Source organism: Phytophthora parasitica, assembly GCF_000247585.1.
Source record: "Phytophthora parasitica INRA-310 unplaced genomic scaffold supercont2.41, whole genome shotgun sequence".
NCBI lineage: Eukaryota > Oomycota > Peronosporomycetes > Peronosporales > Peronosporaceae > Phytophthora > Phytophthora nicotianae.
Window position 1 is genome coordinate 275,294 of NW_008649027.1, and position 26,099 is coordinate 301,392.

A 26,099-nucleotide genomic window follows, 5' to 3' on the forward strand; every position below is an offset into this window, starting at 1 on the left:
TAGGTGTCATGGATTCCGTGAACAACGAAGTCGTGCGAGAGTCGACAATATTTGCAACTCCGTCCCCAAGGGGATATTCCAAACGAGGTATAAGCTCGGATGCTCGAGTGACAGATTCTGGAGCAATCCCGTCAGGAATACTCCCACCAGTTAATCCACGAGATGCGACCTCAATCCTCCGATCCCCAACTCAATTGAAGTCGACCTTTTCGCCCAAGACTCCGCAGTCGCTCATGATGGCGGTCCCTATGACGATGAATGAGTGCTGGCTGGTGTGGAAATTTCTGTGCGACTGGGTCAAGACGCAGGTATCTAATGATACCGGTGTGATCCTGTTTGTATTGTGGCTGACAGACTACTGTATGTTGTATTGGATCGCTGTAGCTTGCGATGGAAGTACCTGCTTCAATTCCAGGTTTCGGTACATTCTATCTGCGAGTTCAAGCGTTAGGTATCCGCATAACACTTTTCGGTAAGTGATGAAGCGGAAGCACTGTTTTTTTGTTCGTATTGTAGACTCTTTACTCTTACTGGTTGCAGAACCCGACAAGCAATTCCTCAACAAATTTTGCCTTCAAGTGGACTCCGAGATGCCTGATCCAGCGCTCGTAGCTACACTATCATCGACGGTTTCCAACTCGGACGCACTGGCATCGACTGAAAGCATTAGCAGAGCACCTAGCGTTGTTGGGCTTGGCGACGTTTTTGCCTTCAGTTTTGTGGAAATGGCTGCGTGCTGTGGTAATGCTGCTGACTCAAAAAGAGCACAGGAATGGCTAAGTGCCATCGTCAACAAATTGGGGAACGCCATGAGTCAATGTGGAAGAGTACGTATCTTTATCCGACTGACTGATACCAAGATTATTGACAATTACCGTTGGTTGCTTTCAATATTTTTAACAGGTAGAACTGAACTTCGGTGTTGGAGTGATTTTGTGTGTCGATGGTGTCGTTCACCGTCACCTACTTTCGCGTGACTCGGTAGGAGTCACTTACAACTGAACTTACAGGGGCAAAACTAAGTTTTGTGTGTATCAACCGTTACAGCATTCGTCTCCACAACTGAAGTACGAGATTCGTACGGGAGAAAGTGTCGTGAAGCGGAATTTACGTGCCCAGGCAGCTCTTCAAACAACCCCAACACCTCCAGCCAAGTAAAATACCAAGTGCTGTATTCCAATGCAAACTTTAGACTAACTTTGCGTTGCGTAAGTTTAGGTATTCTTTTCTGTCGGGGTCTACGTTCTCATCATCGATACAACTTAATCCTGTGTTTGATCGGTCTATGGACGTACCCGATTTTTCATTTGGACCTTCGAATCCACGACGACCGACGTTTCCTTCTGTGGTGACCTCTTCGGATAGCAGGGCTTCTCCTCGCTCAACACAACTGGAAAGGCTACATCGGCGATCACCAAGCCCGCGAATCAGTCGTATCAATACATCTATGCTAGAAGAGTCAGATGAAAGAAACGACGCAGAAGCCGAGTCAACGCTTACCAAGCTGGAGGGAGAGGACACTCGGATGGTGCCGCAGCTTTTCGATCGGCTATGCCGTACACTTTGTGTAGAACCTGACCAGAATGTGTCGTATTTGCTCCCCTCGAATCGCATTGGATCGAACTTTACACCGGCAGCAGCATTGCTGATGACAGAGAAGTCTGCATCACAGTATGGGCAACTAACTAAACATTCTGGAGGTGTAGTTTTCATTGAGAAACCCAGTTTTTTAAGCTCCTCTTTTCGAATGCGAAGAAAAAAGCTGCTTCAGAACTCACCACCTGAACAACGGTACTTTGAGTACTTGTCCGATGACAAGGTCATCGACCGCAGTTACCTTGCTCCTCTTCCAGCTGATCTAGAAGCACGAGTCGTGGCTGCTGCTGTAAAGTACATTGATGGTCCTTCGAGTGATCAGATCGAGAGAGTTTTGGAAGTGGCACATCAAGAGTTTGTGTACAATTATTATGCAAGTGCCAAGAAAGCCATTCTGAATTATTTACTGATGCGTTCGGAGTCGTGCGATCGACTGGGAATTCCACAAGGAGCACCCACTCACGCTCGTTTACCGATAAAGTGGAAGTGGGGAAGCAGTGACGGACCTAATGGTTGTATGGCAGATCTGAAGTATCTAGTTTCAAGACACCGAAGACAAGCAAGCGCAAAGCAAGCCAGGACAACTAACCGCTTTTCTCAATCGGAATCGGTAAATAGCAAAGCAGCTCGACGGAAACGTGTACAGTCCAAGTTGATGTCGCTGCTCATCTTGTCGAACCCACAAGTTCGAGCTCTTCGCCACATGTGGCATGGCATTTATGCATCAATAACTTTGGTAGACCTACCGGGCATCGAGGGTCATAACGATGGTATCGAGCCTATGGATATTATCGAGTTCGAACGAGCCCAACTCGGTTTTTCAGCTAAAGCGAAAGAGTTTGTCATGGAAAATTGGTACATGAAATCGAAGATGATGTTTGAAAGTGCTATTCGAGCAGAAACGTTTTCTATTCATACGTCAGAGGCAGCAGTGAGTTTTCGATTGCGGCATCTATTTGACACGGTAGCAGCAGTGATGTCACTACAAATTCGCTCGCTTATCATGAAGTCTATTCAAGCTTACGTCAGTTTTTTTGAGCGATATGGTGGAGTGAATGAAGAAAATTACGCCAACTCGCGGGACGAAGAGCGGCCGGCGTTTCCAGGTTTACTGACGACGCTGGTGCTTCATGGAGGACAAATACAGGTACATCACACTTCTATGAAATATACCATAGTCCCCTAGTTTGATAGAATTTGTTTACTCACACGTATGTTTCTTTTCGTCTAGTTTCGGGACCCTCTAGTGGACATCCCGAGTCGTCTGTTGAATGTCCTTCACAATATACCCAAGCAATTCTCCAACCTTGGTCGTATTGAGACGCAATTCGAAGAACCAATTGTGTTGTCGACCACATCGACGCCATTTCTGTGGAATGTAGCTGCACAAGAGGATGATATTGTCGTTGCGACGATTAGAATCCGAGCGATCATCGAGCAAAATTTATCGCACTTGCGGAAGTTGCAGGCCGATTATGACATGTTCGCACTGACACACCGCTATGTGAACTCAGTTGACTGTTTTCATCTGGAAGAAAACAGCGAGCTGGAGACGTATCGAGCTGAGATGGAGCGTGTGCAGACTACCGCTTTGCGACTTGCAATTGACAACAGACACTCGCAACATTTAGGTCTGTTCTCAGTGGACTGCCGACAAGTAAATAAGAGACTACATACAGATCTGGCCCAGTGGACGATTCGTCTCCTTCAAGCGTTTGAGCAAAGAACTGGTCGGATAAATGCTGAATTACGCCAGCAATATAAGGAGATCGCCGCTCGCCTCGCGAAGAAACCTTTGGATTTGTACGAGCTTGTAGATGGCGAAACTTTCGTGAAGTCTCTGAAGTCAGCGATGCTCCAAGAACTTCAAGATAAGGCCAACATTATCAAGCAGCGTCTTCGGTTCCTGCTCTTTGAGCGAGAAAATATACACATCGGAAATGTTGAGGTAGATGACGTACCGACAGAACATGAAGGCTTTTCCCTTTCGTTGGATCTTCTCTCATCAACTGCCAAGACGCTTAAGTGGAGAAGTCAGATCGAGAAATTGCTGAAAGAAGCCGAGTCTGTTCTTGTTGACGAGCGATCACGAATCGAGTCCATGTTTATCGCAAAACGATCCCGGTTTCAGGCTGAGATTGAGGAGTTTGAAGGCGAAGTCCGAGGCTTCGCGAAGAAGGGAGACCTACGGCACGCAGCAACTTATGTCATTCAGCTTGCAAAGATGCAAGACAATATTTTCAGCTTTAGGCAAGCTATGGCTACCATTATCCAAGAAGAGCAGAAACTTCAGTGGAAACCGACGGACTTTGGTAAATTGGATGACATTGCTGAAGAAATGGCTCCCTACGAACGATTATGGAAGACCGTGAGAGAGTTTCGTGAAATGAACTCAAGATGGCTGCGTGGGAATATATTCGAGTTGCCAGGGAAGGAAGGGATGCACACACTGCAGCAAATGCTCACAGTCGTGTCCGATGTCTCTAGTATGTTGATTCTGAACTCGGCTGCGGCTGCGATCACTGCCGAAACAGTTCGGAAGCAGATGGCAGATTTTCGCGAGACTGTCCGACTCATTGTGGCGATTCAGAACCCATCAATGAAAGAACGACACATGAAGGCAGTGTCGGGGCTGCTTGGTATCGATTTTATGTCTGAAGAGTTAATCACTTTGTTGAAACTTCTAGAAAATGGAGCGTTCGAAAGGATCAGTGATATCGTCGATATTAGCTGCAACGCAACGCAAGAGCAACAGATTGAACGTGCCTTACACGAGATAAGGGACGAGTGGGAAACAACTAGCTTCAAGCTCGTACCCTCAAGACATCCAATTAGTTTAAGCACGGTGCTTGCTCCTTTATTAAAGACAGATGATCCCGAATCTGAAACATTTAATCTCGTATTAGAGAAAGAGTGTGGGGGAAAAATCGTGTCTATTATGGAAGACCATCTCTTACGGCTTCAAACGCTATCGTGTATGTCCCACGCTGGGCCTTTCATCGATGAGATCGCCTTGTGGCAAACGTTTGTATCTGAAATGGGGCAAGTTGTTGAAATGTTGACACTAGTCGAGCATCGATGGCGCAAGATAACACCACTTTTCGCGGCTGGTATTGTTGAGAATGATTCGACTTCATCTCGGCTCTTTGCCAGCGCAGCCACGCTTTATCAATTAAGCCACGCCTTTATACTCCGCAAACCAGCTTGTACAGAATATTATATGCGATCAAATTCGACAGTGGGCCTAGATCAAGCTCTTCACTCTCCAGCGAGGAGCTTGATATCCGACTTAGAACAGTGTCAAGAAATTCTGGACTCCCTACGAGGAGATGTCCGAGTCGGATTTGATAGCAAACGGGCGAGCTTTTCCCGGTTTTACTTCCTGTCGGATCTCGAACTTGTAACGGCATTGGCTCTTGCAGACGTACCAAGCGATGCTTCACTCTGGAAAGCATTATCTCGATGCTTCCCTGGTATCCACAGTGTTCAAACAAATGCTGCAAATGAAATCACAGCTCTCCTTAGTTCAGTCGGAGAGCCATTTCCTCTTGGCTCCCCGATCATCACAAAGGACACGCCAATGCCGACGTGGTTGGCCAAACTGGAGACTTCGATGACAACAATCCTGCATGCATCCATTCGTGCGGCTTACAGTGATTTGCCTCGTAAAGAATTTCGCAAATGGTGTTTGATTTGGCCCGAGCAATCGCTACTTGCTGCGATTCAGCATGTATGGACACTCCAGTCGGAGCAAGCCTATCAAAATCCCAACCAAAGAAAAGCATGGACTGCAGTTACGGACAATTTAATCCAGAACATTGATGCTGTAAGCAAAGAGATGAGAGTGACGGCTTATCCACACGCGAAAGTGGCACTTGGGAATATTATTCTACTGCTAGCGCAGCTTCGGGATGTCAGCACTAGTGCACTAGCAGAAGTTGGCGGTACATGGGTGGAAGAAAGAGGTGAAAGTAAGTGTGAGAGTTGCACGTATCCGCATTATTCGCCAAGTTTATGCTGGATTGCACAGCCGCGCTATTATTTTATCGACAGCGTGCTCAGTGTCACGATGATGACTTCATTGAATTTGCCTTATGGACTTGAATATTTGGGTAATGGCTCAGCTGGAATGCTAGTAACACCACTCACATTGCGATGTTTTCATGCAATTGCACAAGCTGTTAGTACGATGGTTAAAGGAGCTTGCTTGGAGGGTGCTGCTGGAGTTGGAAAGACCACAATCTGCCACCAATTAGCTCGTTTGTGTGGTCGACTCGACGTCACGTTTCAGTGCGCAAATAGGGAGCTGGTATTCGACGAATTGGTTAACTATATCAAGGCTACCACTTCCTCTGGGGCATGGCTGTGTATTGACAATTTCCAACTGTTGGACCCAGTAAATGTGTCCATGGTAACGATGTTGTGTGCACAAGTGATGAGTGGGCTCGCTGCAAGACATGCGCAATGCTCTCTTGTTGGAGATCGAGTACGTCTACGACGTGGAGCTCTATTTCTCCTGACATTAACAACCAGATCCCCAAAACAAGGCACACCTCGAGAAAAACGTTTAGTCCAAGAAGCACGATTTTTCTTTCGAACTGTTGTTGTGCAGTCACCAGATATTGAGAAGCTAGCTGAGTTCGAGTTTCAATGCGCAAGATTTGTGCACGCGTCAGACCTGTCCAAGCTTTTAGTTGCTGCCCTGGGAGCATGTGAACGTGGATTCGAGCTCATGAGTCACTCATCCGAGACAACGAATGCAGTCAACGTTCTCGGGTCTCGACTCGTTAACATGCGTTTGGTAAAAAGTGTGGTGAAGCGTGCTATGGAGTTAAACAATCTTGAAAAAGAGCATCATAGGCGAGGTCGGTGCAGCTTGTTGATTTCAGATGAAGAGCATGAAGACGTGTCAACAACAGAAACGCCTATTTTGAATGATGCTACTGCAGAGGCTATGGCGAAACGTGACGAAGAACGGATGGAGCACCGAAGTGTTTACCTAGCCATTCAAGAATGCATGGGGTCGGTTATATCAGCAGCAAATTTCCAATTGATCAATTCGATATTACGAGATTTCAGTTCGGATGCTCTCACCGGCGATCTCGATACACTGAATAACGAGGGACAAGGAAACTTTGGGAGCCCCTCGCTATCAACCACTGGATTGGTACATAATCTTGAAAACTACGTGGAGAATTATGTTCGAACAAACGAAGAATGGAAGCATTTTGGAGTGGAGTTTGGCATGAAGATGGTACAACTTCTCCAAGTAATGAGGAATAGCCGTGCGGTGGTATTGTCAGGTGAGGCTCAAGCGGGGAAGACTAGCTTGTACGTTTCACTTTCACGGGCCCTTACCGAAACCTACAGGAGAAGTGCTACGAACCGAACTAGCTCTCGTAAAATGAGCGTTTGCAATGCAAGTGAAGCTACATTAGTAGCTCCAACGCGGTGTGTTGTGGTTTGCCCTCGAGCTCTTCGGCTGGGTCAACTGCTCTCCCTCGATGCTGATGATCAATCACACGGTGTGCTATACAAACTACTCCAGGAAGCGAAGGGATTTTATAAAAGAGACAAGCGTACCCAAACGTGGCTTGTTTTTGACGGCAACCTCGATGGCTTATGGAGTGAGCAATTGTTTTACACCGTTGAAGAACTTCAGGATGATATTCCAGGATACCGGAAAGGCTTACGATTGTCATCGGGAAAGATTTTAGTAGTTCCTCACCATGTTCGCATTATAATGGAGTCACCAACACTGACGAACGCTTCGCCATCTTTTCTGTCTCGAGTAGGCGTGGTACATGTGGACGGACATTATCGTAGTTTAGACCAAGTGGGGGTAAATGTGTACGCAGTTTGGAAAATACTCCGGAGGACGGAGTTCGAACAGTACGTACAACTCATCTTTGGCATACTTGACACGCTAGTGTCTGAATTTGTCCCAGCTACTCTGGAATTTGTTGAAACAAATTTTCAAAACTGCGATAACAGTGGTCAACGGGTGTTGCGAGTTCAGTGGACGCTTGCGCTATTTCACAGTTCGCTGAAACAGTCATGGAAAAAGTTTTGCTCGTTGACGAGTGATAAACAGCGCAATACTGCGATTCACTGCCTATTCTTACAGGCGCTTGTGTGGGGAGTGGGGAGCACCATGGATGATCTGGAGCGCCGAAAATTTCATGTGTTCTTGTATGATTTAATTCTTCATGGTCCTAATAACGAGCAGTCCTCGTTAAAACGGTTGGTCATGTTGTTCTTCCCAAATGGTACTCTGGCCGAAAGTCTCTTGAGCAACAATGACGCGAATAAGAGTAATACCGGATCAAAAATTGCTAATGGAGGGGCAATTTCACACAAGCAGACGATATACGACTATGGATTCTCTGTTGAATTTGGCTCTAAATGGATACCCTGGATTGAGTACTATACCCGCTGGTCACAAATATTACTGGGATCCGCACCAAGTGGACAAAGCACGGCTGAAAGAGGGTCTGAGGTTGGAATAAGTTGTTCTTTATGCTCACAGCTAAACCGACTCGTAGTTCCCACTCCGGCGATTTCGTCAACGATTTGTTTGTCTGGCATACTACTTCTTGGGAACCATCCTACCATTATTACTGGCCCCAAGGATTGCGGGAAAACTGTGTGCGGATCGGCTTGGATTCTTTTGAGCGCAGCAATCGCGCAGATAACGGCTAATAAACCGAATGCATCAGTCTCACCTGAAGAAGAACCAAAGCATGTGGATGCTACAGATTCAGATCAAACTGCTACTGAGGAATCCACTTCTATTGAAAAGATCTATGCTGGATACTATATTGGTGCTAGTGACGTACTGCTACATTTGGAGACTGCTCTTCAACGAATCCGCATTGATCGCCAAGGAGACAATAAACGAGATCCCAACTCTTTTTCAGATAACCCGATCATCCCGGATTCGAAGAATACGGTTTACGTTTTTGTTGATGATTTGCATTGCTTCGATCCAAATCGCAGGATGGACTCGGCATTCGAATTGTTACGCATGCTGGCGGAGTATCAGACCGTCGTTGATCCTGCTACTAGCCTTGTGACAAGATGTGACAACTGTCTTCCGTTCATGACATTACAATTACCGACTCCAAGTACTCGACGCAGCCCAAATCGACCCGATGATGTTGGACGCCTAACACGTAGGTTTATTCCTATTGCGCTGCTGCCCTTTGTGGATTCGGACCTTACCACAATTTGTGAAAGTATTTCGCAATCAGACTCACTCCCATCGCAGTCACCAGCCGCATCTGCGGTAAAAGGATCAAATACAGCTAGCATCAGAGAATCAGAGCACGTACTATCCTCTATTGTTAAAGCAAGCCTGAAGTTATACCGACTTCTGACTTCAAGCAACGATTTTACTATCTTTTCGAAAGAAGCAACGTTCAACCCGATCAAACTTCATTACAACTTCCGTACAGCACAACTCTTTCAGCTTGTAAAAACGATTTGCTGCGAGATTCGACCTCCTTTAACACTTGCTGAGAAGCCGGCGCTGTCTCGGTTATGGTGTCATGAAAGTGCGCGTTTGTTTGGAGATTGCATTATAGATTCGAAGGAATCGCTTAATTTTCATCAGCACACGATCGACATTGCGCTGACAACATTTGGGGTTGCAAATGAAGTATTCTACCCAGATAGCCAGGTACGTCAAGATAGAACCCAAAATTGGTTTGCGAACGACCTCCTTTTTTCGTATTTGGGGGACAGTACTACTGGGGTCTATAGAAATGGCTATCATGAAGTAACCGAAATACCAAAGCTCGAACTTCTGGTTGAGCGAAGTATGATGACGATGAACAGTTCTTCCTCCAATACCCCGGTATCGATGGAGACAGTTATGTGCTCAGACGTTATCAAGCGTGTCTTGCGTGTTAGTCGACTGCTACGAATGGGCAGAAAAGCAATGCTCTTACTGGGTGGAGCTGGAAGGAAACTCGTCACGATCACTCGTCTGGCATGTTTTATCTGTAAAAAGATCTCGACCATTTACCATATTCCAGACGAATTTGCTCGAAGAAACGAAATGAATGATGACAGTACAGATTGTAGAAAGTGGAATGAAACTATAAGAGCTGCAATGCTGAAAAGTATTCGGGCTCGCGATGCATCGCTAGTCCTTATAGTGAAGGACGCTTATCTGAATCCAGAGGCATATCCGTACCGAATTATCGATGAGTTTCTTGGAGGACACAACTTGCCGCCCGAAGTCATCACGTACGACGATCTCGATGAAGAAATACTTACTATTTTACGCGAAATCGCCCAAAGAAAACTCAATCCCGCTCAAATACCTCGCCGACAATCCGTGACTAGCCCTCAGCAAGCACTCTCAATTCTTCGATCAAAAAGATCGATAATGGACTATTTCTTTCAGTGTGTCAGGCAGAAGCTTCAGCTGGTGGTCAATCTTTCACCAAATGACACAGCAACACAACCCACGGGTTGGGCGTCCATTTTGTGGCGGTACCCGAACATTTTAAAAAGCTCCGACATCAACTACTTCGGATCATGGTCAGCAACCAACTTGTCAACGATGGCACAAAAATGCCTGAACCAGTCCTCTATGACTACAGACATTGAATCGATTTTACAGCTTTCCAAGGCTGCTGAGCAGATATATGAAATTACAAGCCGCTTTCTGAAAGATCAGCAAACAAAAGAAGCCCGTACAGATGTAATCGAACCCTTTGTGAAGCACCACCAGAATGACAATGAGGAAACTGCAAAGACTACACCAGTGTGGGATAGCTTCGTGTCTCCGTTTGTGAAGCTGGAACCAAGCATGCTTACGGATCACTTAGGTTTGTTTATCTCACATTATGATACGCTACAACGCACAATATCTTTAAACGTAGCGCGCTTTAAAGCGGGCCTGGAATTCATTGACCAAACCGCCCAAATCCTGAAAACCGAGCAGACTCAAGCTCAGTTGCTACTTCCAGAAATGCTCGAAAAGACAGAACTACGACGGAAGATGTCTGGCAGCTGGGAGAGAGAGAAAATTGCGATGGATAAAGTTACGAGAGCTCTTGAGCTAGCCACTACTTTAGTCGTCACTCAGCGCGAGCGACTTGCTACAGTGACGCAAGAGTATCTTGATTTGATTAAAGACTCTCGGGATGCGTTTGATCAAATTAAATGTACACTTCGAGTTTTTCACGAGGCTTGTGAAGAGGAGGAAGTCATTGAAGAAAATGACAAGAAGGACGAAGCGGCTGATACTGCAGATAAAGTCGACGACGTCTGTACAGTTGACGCTGAAAGAGTTGCCAGACGACGTCTTCGTAATCAAATTCGTGGCTTCACGTCGTTGGGTAGGATCCCTTCCTCCATTTATCAGCTGTCCGAGTGCCTTGGTGTGATTCTTGGTATTGAACCAGTTGAAGGACGTGATGAAATGGATCCAGACGAGATTATCATGAACTACTGGACAAATGTCGCCATACAAGCCAAAACGGCAGCATTCTGGAAAACGCTGATGACATTTGACGTTCGAAATGTCACGGAAAAGATGCTGAGTGTATTGCTTCCGATTTGTCGGTCACCTGACTTTGATAAGGATTTGTTTGCGTCAGTGCACGAGATTGCTGGTTTCTTGTGCGAGTGGGTTCAGAAATGCACCTCGTTTGCGTTAGATTTTGTGTTGGCTCTACCAAAACAAGCTCAACTAGAACGTGAAAAGGAGCTTTTAAAGGAAGCAGAAAAACAAGTAGTCAAGAGTAAAGTGGAGATTTATAATCAAAGTACATCCGCACAACAGGCTGGCACACAACGAGATTTATCAGAGCAAGAGCGACAGAGAGCAGATGAGAAACTTCATGACACGACGTCCCTGCTGCAACTGACAAGCGTAGCGTGGAAAGTATTATCTTCTACGCGTGAGAAGTGGCAGCAGCGGTATGACGCGTACATTGACTTTGCAGAACATTGGAAAGGTGACCTGCTGTTAGCTACAGCAGTGATAGCCTACGCATCATGTCTTAATTACTCTGCACGCTTACGGCTTCATCGGCTTTGGACAGACTGTGTGACACCGTATTCAGTATTGCCGTCGTCTCAGCGTCGACCACTGCATGAAATTTTCCGAACTCGAGACTCCGAACTTACCAAGATGGAGTTGAATGGGTTGCCACCAAATGACGAAAGTACGCTAGAGAACGCAGTCATCGCTTTGAATTGCTATCGTTTACCTCTCCTAATTGATCCTTACGGTGTGGCTTCGGACTGGCTCAAAAATCACCTAGAAACGAGAAAGCTAACTGTTGTATCAGGCAACAATACGTCGACTAACGCCGGGATCTGGAAAGAAGTGGAGGCAAGTGTAAAACGACAAACGCCCCTAATTATTTTGGATATCTGTAAAGATCGCTTACAAGGCTTACACTCATTCCTCTCAGCAAAACGAAGAGCTGTCATTGATGCAATAAACCGTGATATCAGTATCAAACGCAACGGTAACGGATATCGCTGTTGGTGTTACCCTCCCGAGGATCCCACGGAGGAGATTGATCCACTAGAAGCTCCAGTTTTTGAATTCAGCAGTGACGCGTGTAGTGTCTTTTTCGTGTACACAAATTCAAATGCCACGCCGGAGTGGATGGCAAAGTATCTGAGTCAGCTTACAGTAATTCAGATTGAACTGACTGTCCCGTTCGTGGAAACACAGGCTCTGCAGAAACTACTGGAGTCTCAAGGACGACTGCGAGAGATAACGGAGATCCGAACGCTGCAGCACGAGATTTTGGTCTGTGACGAACAAGTTTATGGTCTCGAAGAAGAACTACTGGAGTTCTTCAGCACAGAACATGTTGAAGGGGTTTACGCGGATAACTCAAAAGCACTAAGAATTATCGCAAACCGAAGTGCTGCAAACACACTGCAAAGCACAAAGTCCGAAGCTATTGCAAAGATCCAGATTCACTGGGATAGCCTGTCGAGTTACGTCGCTGTTGCAAGACGATGTTTGGATGCAGTCTGGGCTTGGCGTGAGTTCAATTATCTGGATCACGGAGGCTATTCTGGAACCGAGGACGTGTTTCCTCTTTCGCGGGTATGGCAGTTGTTGGTTCGTGCTGGCGAAACGAGCAATAAGAACGACAGTAATTTGGAAGAGGTCATGGCTTATTTCACCAGTTATGTACAGCAGTGTGTCATTATAAATCTTCATGATGAAGATTGTCTACTCTTTAAATTTCTACTGGCATTTCGTATATGGCAGCGGCGCATGGAAGAACAAAAACCGTGTACAATGGGCTCCGATATATTGGGAGTGTCATCTGAAGCTAGTCCACACAATCGACTTTCCACTGTTATCGAGCTACTTGTTCGCTTGCTGTCGCTTATTGGTCCTACTGATGGTTATGACATCTGTAGGCCAACAATGAAAAGCTTACTTGAGCTTCGTCCGACAGGTATGAAAGCGAAGGTCTGGTCTGCAGTCTGTTACTTAGCAGAGGCGTCAGGAACTCTTAGGCAGTTTATCCAGACCATGCAGACCGTCGAAGGAGGTCAGATTGCGTGGAAAATAATGTTCGAACAAGAAACAATGAGCTCAAGTGAGTGGAATGTTCCGGTTCCAATTGACGCATTTATACGCCTGTGTATCGTGGTAGCTATTCATCCACAGAGATTTATATGTGAGCTTGAAGACTTCACGGAGCGTGAGTTACAGCGGATTTACTCAGTACCAGTCACATCGACATTCTGCTCGCTAACCGTGACGGAGACAAATACTCCTTCGCTTCCCACACTTGTGGCCGCAGCAGCGTATTCTGCACAAACTCAGGCCCCCGATCGTCAACGAGATTTGTTCTACACGTGGCAGTCATTTTCAAGTTCCAAGACTCCAATTGTTGTATTCTGTCCTTTAACAATCAGCTTTATGGATGCAGTAGCAAACGTGGCGAGACGAGCTGGCGCAACGATGGATACTACTGACACTATCCAGCTATTGCGCACCGATGAAGCTGGTTTCAAGAAAATGGTTATGTCCGCTATGGAGACAGGCCAGTGGATCGTACTCCCTAACTTACATTCATGCAGCGATCGACTAGAACAACTCAACAGAATCTACGAGCTAGTTCAGGATGAAAATATTCATTCTGACTTCCGTTTATGGATATCTTTACTCAAAAAACCCGTGTACGCCGAGTTCGAAAGCATGCGAGTCAGTCAAATTGCCATTCGCAGAGAATTGGGAACAGGATTTCTTTCCCTGAAGCGAGCTTTACACCACACATTTTCTATACTGAAGCACGAACTCGATGGCTTGGCATTTGCAAGCACTGTAGCAGCTTCACATGATGTGGCGGATACTACTTCGATTTTCAGTGAGAAAGAAGAGAGATGCATGAAACAACTGGGCGTATTCCATGCTGTTGTTTCTTGTCGTGATCATTTTCCGTTTGCTCAGTGGAAAGCAAATGCGGAATTTGGAGATACAGAGCTGTGCGCAGCAGTTCGTTCGATGGTGACTCTGCATACAGAGAAGGAGACATTCGCTAACGAACTTCGGAGTGCTTCGTGGGATGAACTGACACTCCGTGGAGTTATTTCAAATGTTTATGCCGCTACATTGAAAGCTGACCAGGATAAACTGCTGCTTGAATGTTGCACCACCTTCATATTGAACGCATGGCCCACAATGCCAAACGAGAGTAAACTTGACACCGCAGAGATCGTAGCACACATACTCATTCCAGAAGTCGTGTTTGTTATTGAGAAGCTGGCTGCCATCCCGTGGATGTCCACTGTAAGCGCCATCCCACATTTCTGGAAAAGTGAATCGCTTGGTCCACAACTTCTGAAAGATTCAGTAGCTGCAAGTGGAACAACGACCGAAATCACCACGTTGTGGGATCCCCACTACTTACGCAGAGAGCGACATGAGAAAATGGTAGCAAAGCTAGCGGTGATGGCAGCAAACAGAGGGTACCAGGTGAACTCGACGCTGATGCCGGCAAATCCACGTCATACGAAGGGAATATTGCCTGTGCTGGAATTGCTTACATCATTCAAAACTAGTATTGAAAGCATCCTCGTATCGAGCGGTAGTGACTGCGAATATCGGAAACCAATTCCAGCGCTTATTAACCATGAACGCCTTGTACTCCAACAAATCCGAGCAGTAATACTGACGGATATTTGGCGATTGGATACGGTGCGTCGCCGCATCGCTTTTAGAAGCTTGCAACGATCTATGTTGACTAATGCTTTTTGTTTTGATTTTGCAGGTAAGCATTCGAGACCGCGTTCTTGATCCAGCTACCTGGCAGTTATTCGAAGAACTTCGACGTAACCGTGTTCCAATTCGATGGCTCTCACTTATGCGTCTGCCATGTTCGAAAGCCAATGCACCGGAATACTACACGTTGGACAAGTTCCAAATACTTTTACTCGATCGAGTTCACGCATTCTCATCTTGGACGGAACCGATAGACGGCCCACTGAAGTTGCCGTTGGATAAATTCTTGTCGACAAAGGTACGTTTAGTGTATTACCAACTACTTCGAGTTACATGACAAGAACGATCTGACAAGAAACTTTTTTGAATATCTGTTCTTATGCAAAAGTATGTCATTGAAGCTGTTCACCAACATTTCGTTCGCAATCACGTTGGCAGCGCATTGTGTTACCCAGATTGCCTGAAAATAATCTCGCTGTTTGAGGATTCTCCAAAGTTTACACTTCCAGCCAAAGAAAATGTCGTCTACTTCACTGGCTTACGAGCGATGGGGTATTTGCAGCTTCAGATTATCGATAGCAGAGGCAATTTCCGTCGCGGTCCCATATGCCCGGAGGGCGTTCCTGTGGTTTTACAGGTGAGCAGCTCGTGTTTACCAGGAACAACTACGCCACCTGAAATGGTTACCGAAAATACGAGACGTAAACCGACGGAGCCCAATCAACCGGTCGATTTTTTGTGCCCCCTTTTCAAAGCTTTAGAAGCTCCACATCATTCTGTTCGGCCCGAAATCAGTATTCTAGTGGTGGCCACGGTACCTATCGAACAACTTGTATTGAGTGGGGCGAGTTTGCAAATTCAAACTAGTAATTTGTACAAGTAGAAACAGTAAATTGAAATGAAGCGGTTATTGCTGTGCTTTGACTGAATAGAGTTGTCGAGAAAAGCGGATAACGAGTGGGATATCGGCTTTACGCATGATCTTCTCACGACCAGGCGAGTTATCTAACCACTGCAGAAGTCCTGTAATCTGTAGTTCCGGTGTTTCGTAGCCAGGCTTAGAGCCGAAAAGTTCTAATGCTAGTCGGGCCAGAATCATTTCAAACGCAACTTTCTTCAGTGTCTCCGCGTCGACACCAGTCGGTGGATCTTTGTCATGAAGGGCGAAATATGATTTGAGTAGTCCAGCGACTTCTGTGTGCAAACGTTTGAGACTCACGCGATCCATAAATGATGGAATTAAGTCGAAATCGATTGCGAAGTTAAGCACGCGTTCAAAACTCAATCCAAATAGCTCAGATTTGACAATTGAGATTGCAGCTGCCGCAGTGGCGTTGGGAAGGTGTTGTGCGCTGTAGAATTCACAAATTGTGCCAAGTGGACGTTGTTCTCGACTCAGAATTCCAGTCATCTCTAGCATCGAATAGACTACGTCATCGCGTTTATACGATTGGTTCAATGATGCGGGAGGGTCCGAGTGAGAGCGTACTTGTCCGGAATTAATGCTTGCGCTTCTTGATTGTATTTTTTCGTTTCCATAACCCACGTGCAGTGCTAGTTCATTCAGAATGGATTTCAAGGCTCGAGTACAAACTTGAGAGGGTGATGCAACGGTGACACCGGATCTTCGATTCAATGAGCATGTTGACGATGACCTCCTTAGTTGATTTGTTGGTATCGATAATGATGGTTGTCGTTGACGCATATATGGTCTCAAATACAAAGCCACCACAGTTTGTAGCATATGCAGCAAATCAAATCGTGGAAATCTGCGCATTCCTACCAACGTCACGGCCTCGTTGAATGCATCCTGGCTGAAAAAGCGAAATCGTTTGACGTCGCCGACAAAACTTGCGGATTTTGTTGGCGAATTCCTTTTCTTTAACTTTGCCCAGCCGGTAGGTGGCGCCCATGTTTCCTGTGATGTACTGCTGAAGTCTTTCCGAGATAATGAGTTTCTTCGATTGGATTGAGCTTGAGCCAATACTCCAGCCAAAACGACGTCGACATCAACAGGGAGGACATTTGGAGCCTGTAGCAATCCGCTTTCCATAAAGAATCGACGAACGGTAGACACATGAATGCCTTCCTCATTTGTTCCTTCAATCGACGTGTCAAGCGACTCGAAAACTGAAACCAAACAGCTTTGTATCTCTGAAGTATCAACCGAGTTGGGATCGTCGTTAAGATCTCCGTTGACTCTACTGATACGAGTGTGTATGGGATACACACTGGCTGACCGGGGAGGCGAAGACATGGATTGAGGGTTTGCCGATTCTGACAGATGAATAGCCAGCACTTCGGTTGGGAGTGAATTTCTACGAGAAGTCGATATCTCAGGATTCGTTTTCTGAGCTCCAGTTTTTGTCGTTGATATTTTTGTCAATTCATCAAACATTCCAGGACGTCGTACATTGACGTCTTCTTCTCGCATTAAGAGGGACTCACGCCCTTCACCTCGACACTCTGCGAGTTGTTGTAACATCTCCATCTGTAGCATTCAGACAAAATCGTTAGTGAATTAATATATAACTGACGCGGTTCTGCCAACAGTAATTTACCTTCTCTTGCTTCAGGATTTCAATCTGAAGAAGCGCGTCATCCCGCTCGATTTCCACTCGTTGTAAACTGTGCTTACTTTCGCGTGTTCGCAGCATATACTCCGTTCTCAAATGATCATTTTGTTGTAGCTCATGAACCACGCTCGACTGTTGAGATGCAAGGGATTTGGCTTCACGAACCGAATCGTTAAGCGCTAGCGAGAGCTGCTCACTTTGAACTGTCTCAGCCAATCGAAGTGCACGCTCCACCTTACAATTTCGCTCTGCTTCATCTAACGAATTCTCAAGAGTGCGCATGCGTCGAAGTATTTGCTGCTGCTCGTTGCTGTAGTTGGCAATGCGCACGTTTTGAAGTGCCAAGAGTTTGCTCTGCTCCTTTGAGCGGTGTAAAACGATGCGGTACCGCTCATTTAGTTTGTGGGACGAACATTGGACGTTTTGCACTTCGCGAGTGCTCACATCGTACACGTTTCGCCGTTTTTCAAATTCATTATCTGAAATGTCGATATGACTATGCTCGGCTTCACGATACTTTGTATCGTGCAGTGTTTGCCATTTTCCTGCGTCTCCATTCAACACGATCGGGTCTGGGCCCCGCTCCGTGAATCCTGCTTGGTTTACAGCAGTTAAATGATCTTTTGTGCAACGTTTAACTCCATAAGGCATTTCGCACGAAGTGTCTAGATGGTTCGTGCTGTTCAACTCAGCGACGGTCATCGGAAGCGAACCAATCCGACCGGTAGAGGTATTCGTGCTGTGACCCTGGGATTGCTGGAGAAAGTTATTGAAGTATCCAGTGCGTTCACCACGCAGCAAACCAGAAGCGTTGTCGTCGCTCACCTCGTTCAAATAGTTCATACTTCCCGCTGAGTCTACCGGGAGCTCGTCTCCGCTACCGTCATCCGAATATGTCGATGCGTGGGATGACACTGTCGGGTTTGCACTTGAGAACACAATTTGATGATAACCGTTGTAATCAATTCTGTTCGCATCTGCACGAACTAACTGCTCCCTTTTCGAGTTGAATGATTCGATAACAGCTTTACGGCTCAGTTCGTCAACTAAAGCCTGCAATCGGCTCGAAACAAACGTCATTCGAGCGCGGCTGTCTTCACTCCCAACGTGCTTTTGCTGTAGCCTCTCCACTTGACATTTTAACGCTTTTAAACTGCAGCGGCAAAGACCAGTAAGGATCCATTATGCTTGAGATTCAAACTCTGGAAAAGAGCTTACCGCGCGCGAGATACGCCCTGGTCTGATGGATGAGAAACAATGCCGGACATCTTCTGATGTATCGCTTCAAATATGACGGTATCACGTAGTAGGGAGTCGAGTAGCTCTACGAAGTCACATGCAGTTTTATCCGTCACAGCCGCCGATAACCCGTTCTCAGAGATATCCCAAATATTGAGCGAGCATAGGGCTTGCCTTACTGGTGAATGTACCGCCGTACTGTTGGTTTGATAGGTGGCAGATTCGATTAGATTAACTTCAGAAGACATGGGAGCACAGCACTAACCTGTTGAGGACAGCAACACCACTAGCTTGCACCAGCTCAACGCTGTGGAGCACACGCATCACATCTACGACTGCAGCAACAACATCCTGAAAGACTGTAGTTTTAGCACTACGGTACGGGAGGTATTGGACCGGGCCGTCGTGACATCCCAGCTCGACACAGAGGAGAAACAACAAATCTAACGCTGTAACCACAAGGTCCGTCTCCTCCGCAAAACGTGATAATGCATTCGAGACTGCCTGCAGTCCACCCAGACGTCCGATACGTTCCTTACATTCCTCTTCAAGCACCATCTGATGCAGAAATTGGCATGCTCGAAGCTGCACTGCATACACACTAGCGTGTCTTTGCATTAACCCAATACACATCCGAATCATGTGGGATACCTGCAGGTTCGAACGGTTCCTGCTATCCGTAGCAAACGACTGCAGAGTTTGCAACGCAGCAGCCGCCTCAAAGGGTGATAACATTGAGGACGGCTCGGTAGATTCACCGCATCGAACGATCAAGTCTGCAATGCCATCTCGAACCAGAGCTGTGCGCTCCTGCTCTCCCCGGCTCCCGATCTTGAGTAGCACGCGATTCACACACACGAACACCGTCACGAAGCTATCGTCGCTATTGTCATTTACAGGTGGAATAACTATCCAGTAACTTGGATCACTCAGCACAGATCGAATACACGCTAGTGTTTTCGTGAAAATCCCTTCTCCGACAGTCAATTCCTGAGGTTTCAGCGACGACAACAAAACCTCCAATGCTCGCCACAACGCCTGTGCCTCCGTCACTCGCTCACTACGGTTCGGGGCATCGTCTTCATTCGCAAGTTCCCACAGCCGATCCAATAGCACGTCCATCACGTAGCTGAGAACGCAGTGGTGCTTGTCGTATCCCGACGACGCTAGTGCTTCCTTCACTTTGGGGTATTTCTGCTTGGTGTATTTTGAGCTGATCCACTTCAACTTCTATTTACCAAAACCGGGTGTCGAAAACTCGAGAATATCATGAATGTGACATGACGTTCAATAAGCTCTTCCAGCACAGTTCTGCTGTGAATGCGCGAGATATTACGCCGCATTTAGCTAGCTGCACGGAGCCCCTGCCTCATATTCAGCAGCAATGGACTCAAACACCCAGGTATCCCCGCTCGTAAAAGCCTCCTCTACAGGCGACATCGACGACAGCGAGGCCATGAGCCTCTTCGGAGGGCCACCGCCCCCGACACCTCCCCCTTTGCCGGTAAAATCTGTTTCTACAGGCGAAATCGACGACCACGAGAGCTACGATCTCTTCGGCGTCGGCCCTAGTATCCCTATAGCCACTGCAGTCACGAAGGAACCCGCTCCCATGGCCAGCACAGCTCCAGTGGAAGAAGGAGGCCCCGGAGAGGTGCCTGTACAGCCTGCAGAGCCGACATCCCCCGCCAATTATGACCTTTTTCCGGCATTTTCGCCAGCGGACAAGCCGGATAAAGTTGAGGAGTCAGATCTCTTTCCAACGTCCAGAGGACTCAGTCACGATGACAGCAGTAGCACCGCCACGGACTCGATGGGCGGAGGCGAATCATTCCGAGGAGAACTGCCACGCGCCAATAGCAACGCATTACAGGTGGCGGCAGCGGATCAACAGACCACCGAACCGTCGTACAAGATGGCTGGAAATGCTGTGGACATTGTGGCCGTGAAAAACATGGACGGGAAATACCTTACGACGTCGTGGCACGTGTCCTTCTCGTGGTCGCGCTTTCGAACGAGCTATGCTACAGGTGTGGGCGATATGGTCAGGATCTTGGTAAACGGGAGAGAAATGCCGACCAAAATGGAGTTGTTCGAGCGTGGTCGCTGTACGTTCATTACAGGCGGCTTGATCATCCCACCTGAAGACTTGTGCTTCGCTGATCTGACGGAGGATCGCCCCAATCTTGTGCGGTTTGAGCACTACCAGAAGTACACAAACACTGTTCGCTATGTGGATGCGAAGCTGCATCTATGGGGACCGAACGAATCGGTCGTAGTAGTTGACTTGGATGGCACGCTTACAATTAGTGACGTGGAGGGCCATATCCGCACCCTACGTCTTGGCCAGTACGATTTCCTGCATGCGGGAGCCTGCGACTTCTTCACCAAGTTGCACGAACTGGGGATGCGAATCGTGTACCTCACTGCACGTCCACTCGACTGGGCTTCGGCATCAAGGACGCACTTAGAGAATGCAGTGCAACAGTCGATCTCGCTGCCTCCTGGTGTTCTCATCACGAATTCTACTGGTCTCACTGGTGCGTTGTTTACTGAGGTTGTCAACAAGACTCCGCACCTTTTCAAGATCCAAGTGCTGAACGAACTACAGCTTACGCTCATTCACGCTGGTCGCGTCATTGAGCATCCTGTCTTCGTGGCTGGTTTCGGCAATCGTCCCACCGACATCGTAGCCTACGAAAAAGTGGGCATTGACCCCAGTCTTATCTTCATGCTGGACCCGTACTCGAACATTAAGGCTGTGTCCGATCCGCGCCTCTATGAATCGTACAGTGATCCGAACGCGTTGCTGTGGCTGCTGCCCAGGCTCAAACATCGCGTGCCCATAGAAAAAGTCGGCCGTATCGACGACTACACGGTACGCGAACTCGTTCTGGCTGAAGACCGTGAACAGCTACGCATGGCAGAGTTGGAAGCTCGTCGGTTGCAACAGGAGGAGTTCGAGCGTGCTCGGCAAGAAGCCGACCAAGTCCGATACGCTTCCAACAACGCTCTACGCGCCAGCAGCAGGAGCCTCTCCAGGTAAATTTCGCACCGATTTTCGTACTATATCTCTTGCGTACAGTTATGGCTAGAGGGTATCTGCCGTACATACATTTGACAAGCAATAATGACCACTTCGGTCAGACCACCAAAAATGGCGCAATCAAAATGAACATTATACGAATTTGTTTTATTGGTCTCATTTTCATAGCATGGCCGAAATGTCTGCTCGTCGATGTTTCTTGCTGAGCTTCCAGCGATACAGTACACGCTCGGCCGGGCACCAGCAGCGTCAGTTCGAGATGCTGGTGCCTGCACTGCAGACTTTCCAGCGTCTGCATGGTCACTGCGCCGTCCCGTTACGTTTTACAGTGCCGAGCACTCGAAATGCTGGCGCTGAACAATGGCCAGAAGAATTGCAGGGAATGAAACTGGGCACGACCATCTCGAGATTCCTTAAGGCCTGCGCATCCGCGAAAAAACCTTCGAGACGACATAGTTTGGATCAAGTTCGGGCGCAGCTGCGGGAGATTGGAGTGCCAGAAGTTGAGGACTGGAGGCGTTTCTTGTGGGGCGAAGTGACGGTGCCAGCAATGCAGACGTACAGGTCGATGCACGGGGATCTCCTCGTGCCAGTGTCCTTCACTGTGCCTCAACGAGACGACGCATGGCCACGCTCGACATGGGGGTACAAATTGGGCTATTGGACGAGTGAACTACGACGAAAGAAGAAAACGTTGGAAGAGTACCAACTAGAGGACCTGGAAGCGCTGGACTTCAGCTGGAATGCTCGCGAAGCTCGTTGGAATCAGTACTTTGTTCCAGCAAGACAGCGGTATCAGGAACTGTACGGCACTTCACAAGTACCGCAGGGCTTCGTGGTACCCCATAACAACCCACACTGGCCGGCGGAACTGGGAGGATATCGACTTGGGCAGAAGGTAAATAACTTGCGTTGTGGGAACGCCGAGGAGTTGCAAGATATAGAGCTGATCTACAAGAACTGGATGCTGCTAGAAACACTTCACGTTGTGGGGGAAAGCAATGATCTGGATGTAGAGATCGACGGAACGTTGGGTTTAAGCCATGAGGAATTTGAGGAATAAATTGGTTGTGCCATCAAACAAACAAAAAGCACAAAAAGCACAAAGAGGTGCTGGCTTTTGAAATGGTGGTGCATTCATTCATAAAATATCATAACAACACGTCACATGGACGCTGACGTCCTAGATTCAACAGTAGAGTAGTTAAGTCAGCTAGTCACTAATCTCCCAATCTTGACATCACCAAGCAGTCCCACCGCCCAACATTCCTACCGCTCGGATCACATCACCCAGTCAGCTCGTCCTTGGCATGCCAGGATGCTCTTTGCAGCGATGGGACCTTAGCTTCAGATACTCGAGCCGAGCTGCACAATACGCGGGTAGCACGGCAGCGTGAGGAAGTCCACCATGTCGTCGCCCGTCAACACCTTGCCCATGATCTCGCCTCCAAGTGCCCACTTGTTGCCCGGAGCAGCATCCAGAGACCGCTTGTTGACGCACTCCTTCAGAATGTCCAGTACCAGATCCTTCGTCACAGTCTTGCCCTCCACAGTCTTACAACTGTGATGGATCCACTGCCACACCTGGGCACGGGAGATTTCGGCCGTAGCCGCGTCCTCCATCTTGTTGTGGAGCGGGATGCAGCCACTGCCACGCAGCCACGCCTCTGTGTACACGAGTGACACGTCAATGTTCTCCACTAGACCATTGTATGTGATGGCACCCGTCGGAGGCTCGATGAGCTGAGCCGCAGTGATATCCTTGCCTGCCTCAGGAATGAACGAGATCTGGTTCGGACCCGACATCTTGCTGAACGCGTCCATGGCGATCTTGACGAGGCCAGGGTGTGCCACCCACGTGCCGTCGTGGCCTGCAGCCACTTCACGCGATTTATCTTCTGTGACGGCGGCCATGAACTTGTTGTTGAGCTCCGGATCGTTCTTCACGGGGATCTGAGCCGCCATGCCGCCCATGGCGTGAGCGCCACGACGGTGGCACGTGCGAACGAGCAGCTTAACGTAGGCAGCCATGAAAGGTGTGGTCATGCCGACCGATGAGCGATCGGGCACCACGAACTTGGCGTGGTTGCGGAACTTCTTAATGTACGAGAAGATGTAGTCCCATCGACCGCAGTTGAGACCCGACGAGTGGTTACGCAGCTCGTACAGGATCTCGTCCATCTGGAAGACAGCCACGATGGTTTCCACCAGCACAGTCGCGCGAATGGAACCCTGCGGGATGCTAAGGTATCCTTGAGCAGCCACAAACACGTCATTCCACAGCTTGGCTTCCAAGTGGTGCTCCAGCTTGGGCAGGTAGAAGTACGGGCCCGAGCCACGCGCCAGCAGCTCATGTGCGTTGTGAAAGAAGTAGAGACCAAAGTCGAACAGCGAGCCAGACATGATCTGGTTGTTCACGAGCACATGAGCCTCGTCCAGATGCCAGCCGCGCGGACGCACCAGTAGCGTAGCCATCTTGTCGTTGAGCGCGTACTTCTTTCCTGTCTGCGGGTGCGTGTACGAGATGGTCTTGCGAACGGCATCGATGAGGTTGACCTGGCCGTCCACCTGGTTGAACCACGTGGGAGCCGTCGAGTCCTCAAAGTCGGCCATATAACACTTGGAGCCCGAGTTGAGCGCGTTGATGACCATCTTACGGTCCACGGGACCCGTGATCTCGACGCGGCGATCGGCCAGGTCGGCAGGGATGGATGCCACCTTCCAATCGCCTTCGCGGATGTAGGCAGTTTCAGGCAGGAAGTCCGGCAGCACACCAGCATCCAGCTCCTTCTGCCGCTGCACACGCGCGGCTAGCAGTGCCTGACGACGTGGCTCAAACTGCTCGTGCAGGAAGGCGAGGAAACGCAGCGCATCGGGCGTGAGTACACGGCGGAACGCATCCGAGACGTGGCCCAACACACGGACGTTGGCGGCGTTGACGTTAAGCTCCGACATGGCGGTTTCTGTGTGTATTATGTTGGAGATTCTTTCGCTGATCGTGAAGCGCTCGCTCGGAGGCAAATTGTGGAATGACTTGTGCTGGGCGATCCTGAGCGGATGCCGACGTTTTGGACGTGCTGGTTCGCAATATGAAATCGTCTTCAACGTGCGATTTTAACCAATAGGCGAATACCGAGGATCGACGTCGCCATTGTCACGGGCTCCCCTGCTTACAAAATCCAAGTCAAAGGATGAAAGACCATCACTCTTATAATTGCGTTTAACTTCCACCGTCTTGCGAGCCACGGTAATACATCGCAGCACATGCTGCAAAGGTGATCGTGGTGATTGGACGGGCACTTTCTCTGGCCAAGAGATGCATGTGAAAACACTACGCGGTCTTGCCAGAACTCCCGCCAGAAACCTCGTCGAAGCGATTGAATTGGATACTTAAGTACATGAAATCGAATACATAAAAGTGCTTTAATTCCGGTCATGCAAATACTTACTTCCGACATGTCGAAACAGGCAATAACCAAGTGCATGGTGTTTCTGAAGCAAGAAATTCCGGTGCCGACGGCCTGAGCCTCAGCTATCAAAACCAGATCCTCGGCTCAGCCAAATCACGTGCGGCTTGGCTGTGTCGACAGTCAACAACATTTAAGCGTCGAGCACGAAGACCTCCGCAACACTTAGCAGCATCAAGCAATTTTTGGTAGCCCCACTTCGACCCGCGTGGATCCAAGCGGTGATGCCAGGCATTATTGGATTTGAGCATTCTTTGTGAAATCCCATGAGAATAAAGCATCTCGCTACAAGCAGCATCCATCCGAAAAACTAAGCGTTTGCCCTAGAGTAGAGGAACTTTTTTTAACTCCAAAATCGCTTAATCTCCAGCTTTGCCACAAGTTCATCAAAAACGCCTTGTTGGTCGTGCATGCTCTTTTCAATTGAACAGCGCAATACCCATAAGTGGGTACAAATCAGTCGATCTACTACCACTTCGAATCGGGGTTGTCCAACTAAGCGTTTGCCCTAGAGTAGTTAAGCGATTTTGGAGATTTCTCCGTACTTAATCATGAGGGTTTTTTCTGCATGTTGAAAATCGTAAACTCTTTGAAAGTTATGGATTTTGAGAAAAGGATAGTAGTAAAGGAATATGGAATTCAGTTATGGCAATTATTAACGCGGGAACGAGCCAAAAACCATTTCGTGTCTGATTACCCACAAACATATTGCCATATTCGTTTTATCATTTTAGCCGGGCTGGAAAAATCTTCAAAAGACTGACCTTCCATCAATTTGATTCAAATTTGATGCGGTTAACGGTTACCTTCGCTCAAGTTCACACACTTCTGCAATCTCGCTTGCGGATCTCCACCCAAGGAATGAGCCCAAGGAATGAGCTCATGATATTTGAAGGAATTTAAACTGACACCCCTTCATGAAACGGCTTCAAATGCAGAAAATGGCACTTGTT

At 47.9% G+C, this 26,099-nt stretch overlaps 6 protein-coding genes across 7 annotated transcripts; 4 read left to right on the forward strand and 2 right to left on the reverse strand.

The window, feature by feature from the left end:
* Positions 1-8: 8 nt before the first annotated feature.
* PPTG_23535 (hypothetical protein) lies at positions 9-4,502 on the forward strand (the record flags this gene model as incomplete). The annotated part of the gene is made up of 8 exons (XM_008911311.1): positions 9-308; positions 385-472; positions 541-827; positions 904-981; positions 1,048-1,154; positions 1,219-2,743; positions 2,828-4,383; positions 4,463-4,502. 8 exons carry the CDS (start codon positions 9-11, stop codon positions 4,500-4,502), a joined length of 3,981 nt encoding a protein of 1,326 aa, XP_008909559.1.
* Positions 4,503-9,712: 5,210 nt separating this feature from the next.
* Positions 9,713-15,738, forward strand: PPTG_23536 (hypothetical protein; the record flags this gene model as incomplete). The annotated part of the gene is made up of 3 exons (XM_008911312.1): positions 9,713-14,794; positions 14,868-15,116; positions 15,207-15,738. The coding sequence occupies 3 exons, from the start codon at positions 9,713-9,715 to the stop codon at positions 15,699-15,701; spliced, it is 5,826 nt and encodes a 1,941-aa protein (XP_008909560.1). The 3' UTR covers positions 15,702-15,738.
* Positions 15,592-20,131, reverse strand: PPTG_23537. Of its 2 annotated transcripts, XM_008911313.1 has the most exons (4): positions 18,899-20,131; positions 18,613-18,831; positions 17,380-18,547; positions 15,592-17,309 (listed from the first exon to the last, which is right to left on the reverse strand). In XM_008911313.1, the coding sequence occupies exons 1-4, from the start codon at positions 19,753-19,755 to the stop codon at positions 15,726-15,728; spliced, it is 3,828 nt and encodes a 1,275-aa protein (XP_008909561.1). In that variant the 5' UTR covers positions 19,756-20,131; the 3' UTR covers positions 15,592-15,725. The 2 variants fall into 2 exon arrangements, with proteins under 2 accessions (XP_008909561.1, XP_008909562.1); XM_008911314.1 differs by having other exon boundaries at positions 18,613-20,131.
* On the forward strand, positions 19,885-21,832 carry PPTG_14772 (hypothetical protein). Its single transcript, XM_008911315.1, has one exon. The coding sequence runs from the start codon at positions 20,018-20,020 to the stop codon at positions 21,677-21,679; it is 1,662 nt and encodes a 553-aa protein (XP_008909563.1). The 5' UTR covers positions 19,885-20,017; the 3' UTR covers positions 21,680-21,832.
* On the forward strand, positions 21,817-22,847 carry PPTG_14773 (hypothetical protein). The gene has a single exon (XM_008911316.1). It carries the CDS (start codon positions 21,849-21,851, stop codon positions 22,740-22,742), a length of 894 nt encoding a protein of 297 aa, XP_008909564.1. The 5' UTR covers positions 21,817-21,848; the 3' UTR covers positions 22,743-22,847.
* On the reverse strand, positions 22,794-24,780 carry PPTG_14774 (malate synthase A). The gene has a single exon (XM_008911317.1). It carries the CDS (start codon positions 24,632-24,634, stop codon positions 23,027-23,029), a length of 1,608 nt encoding a protein of 535 aa, XP_008909565.1. The 5' UTR covers positions 24,635-24,780; the 3' UTR covers positions 22,794-23,026.
* Positions 24,781-26,099: the final 1,319 nt, after the last annotated feature.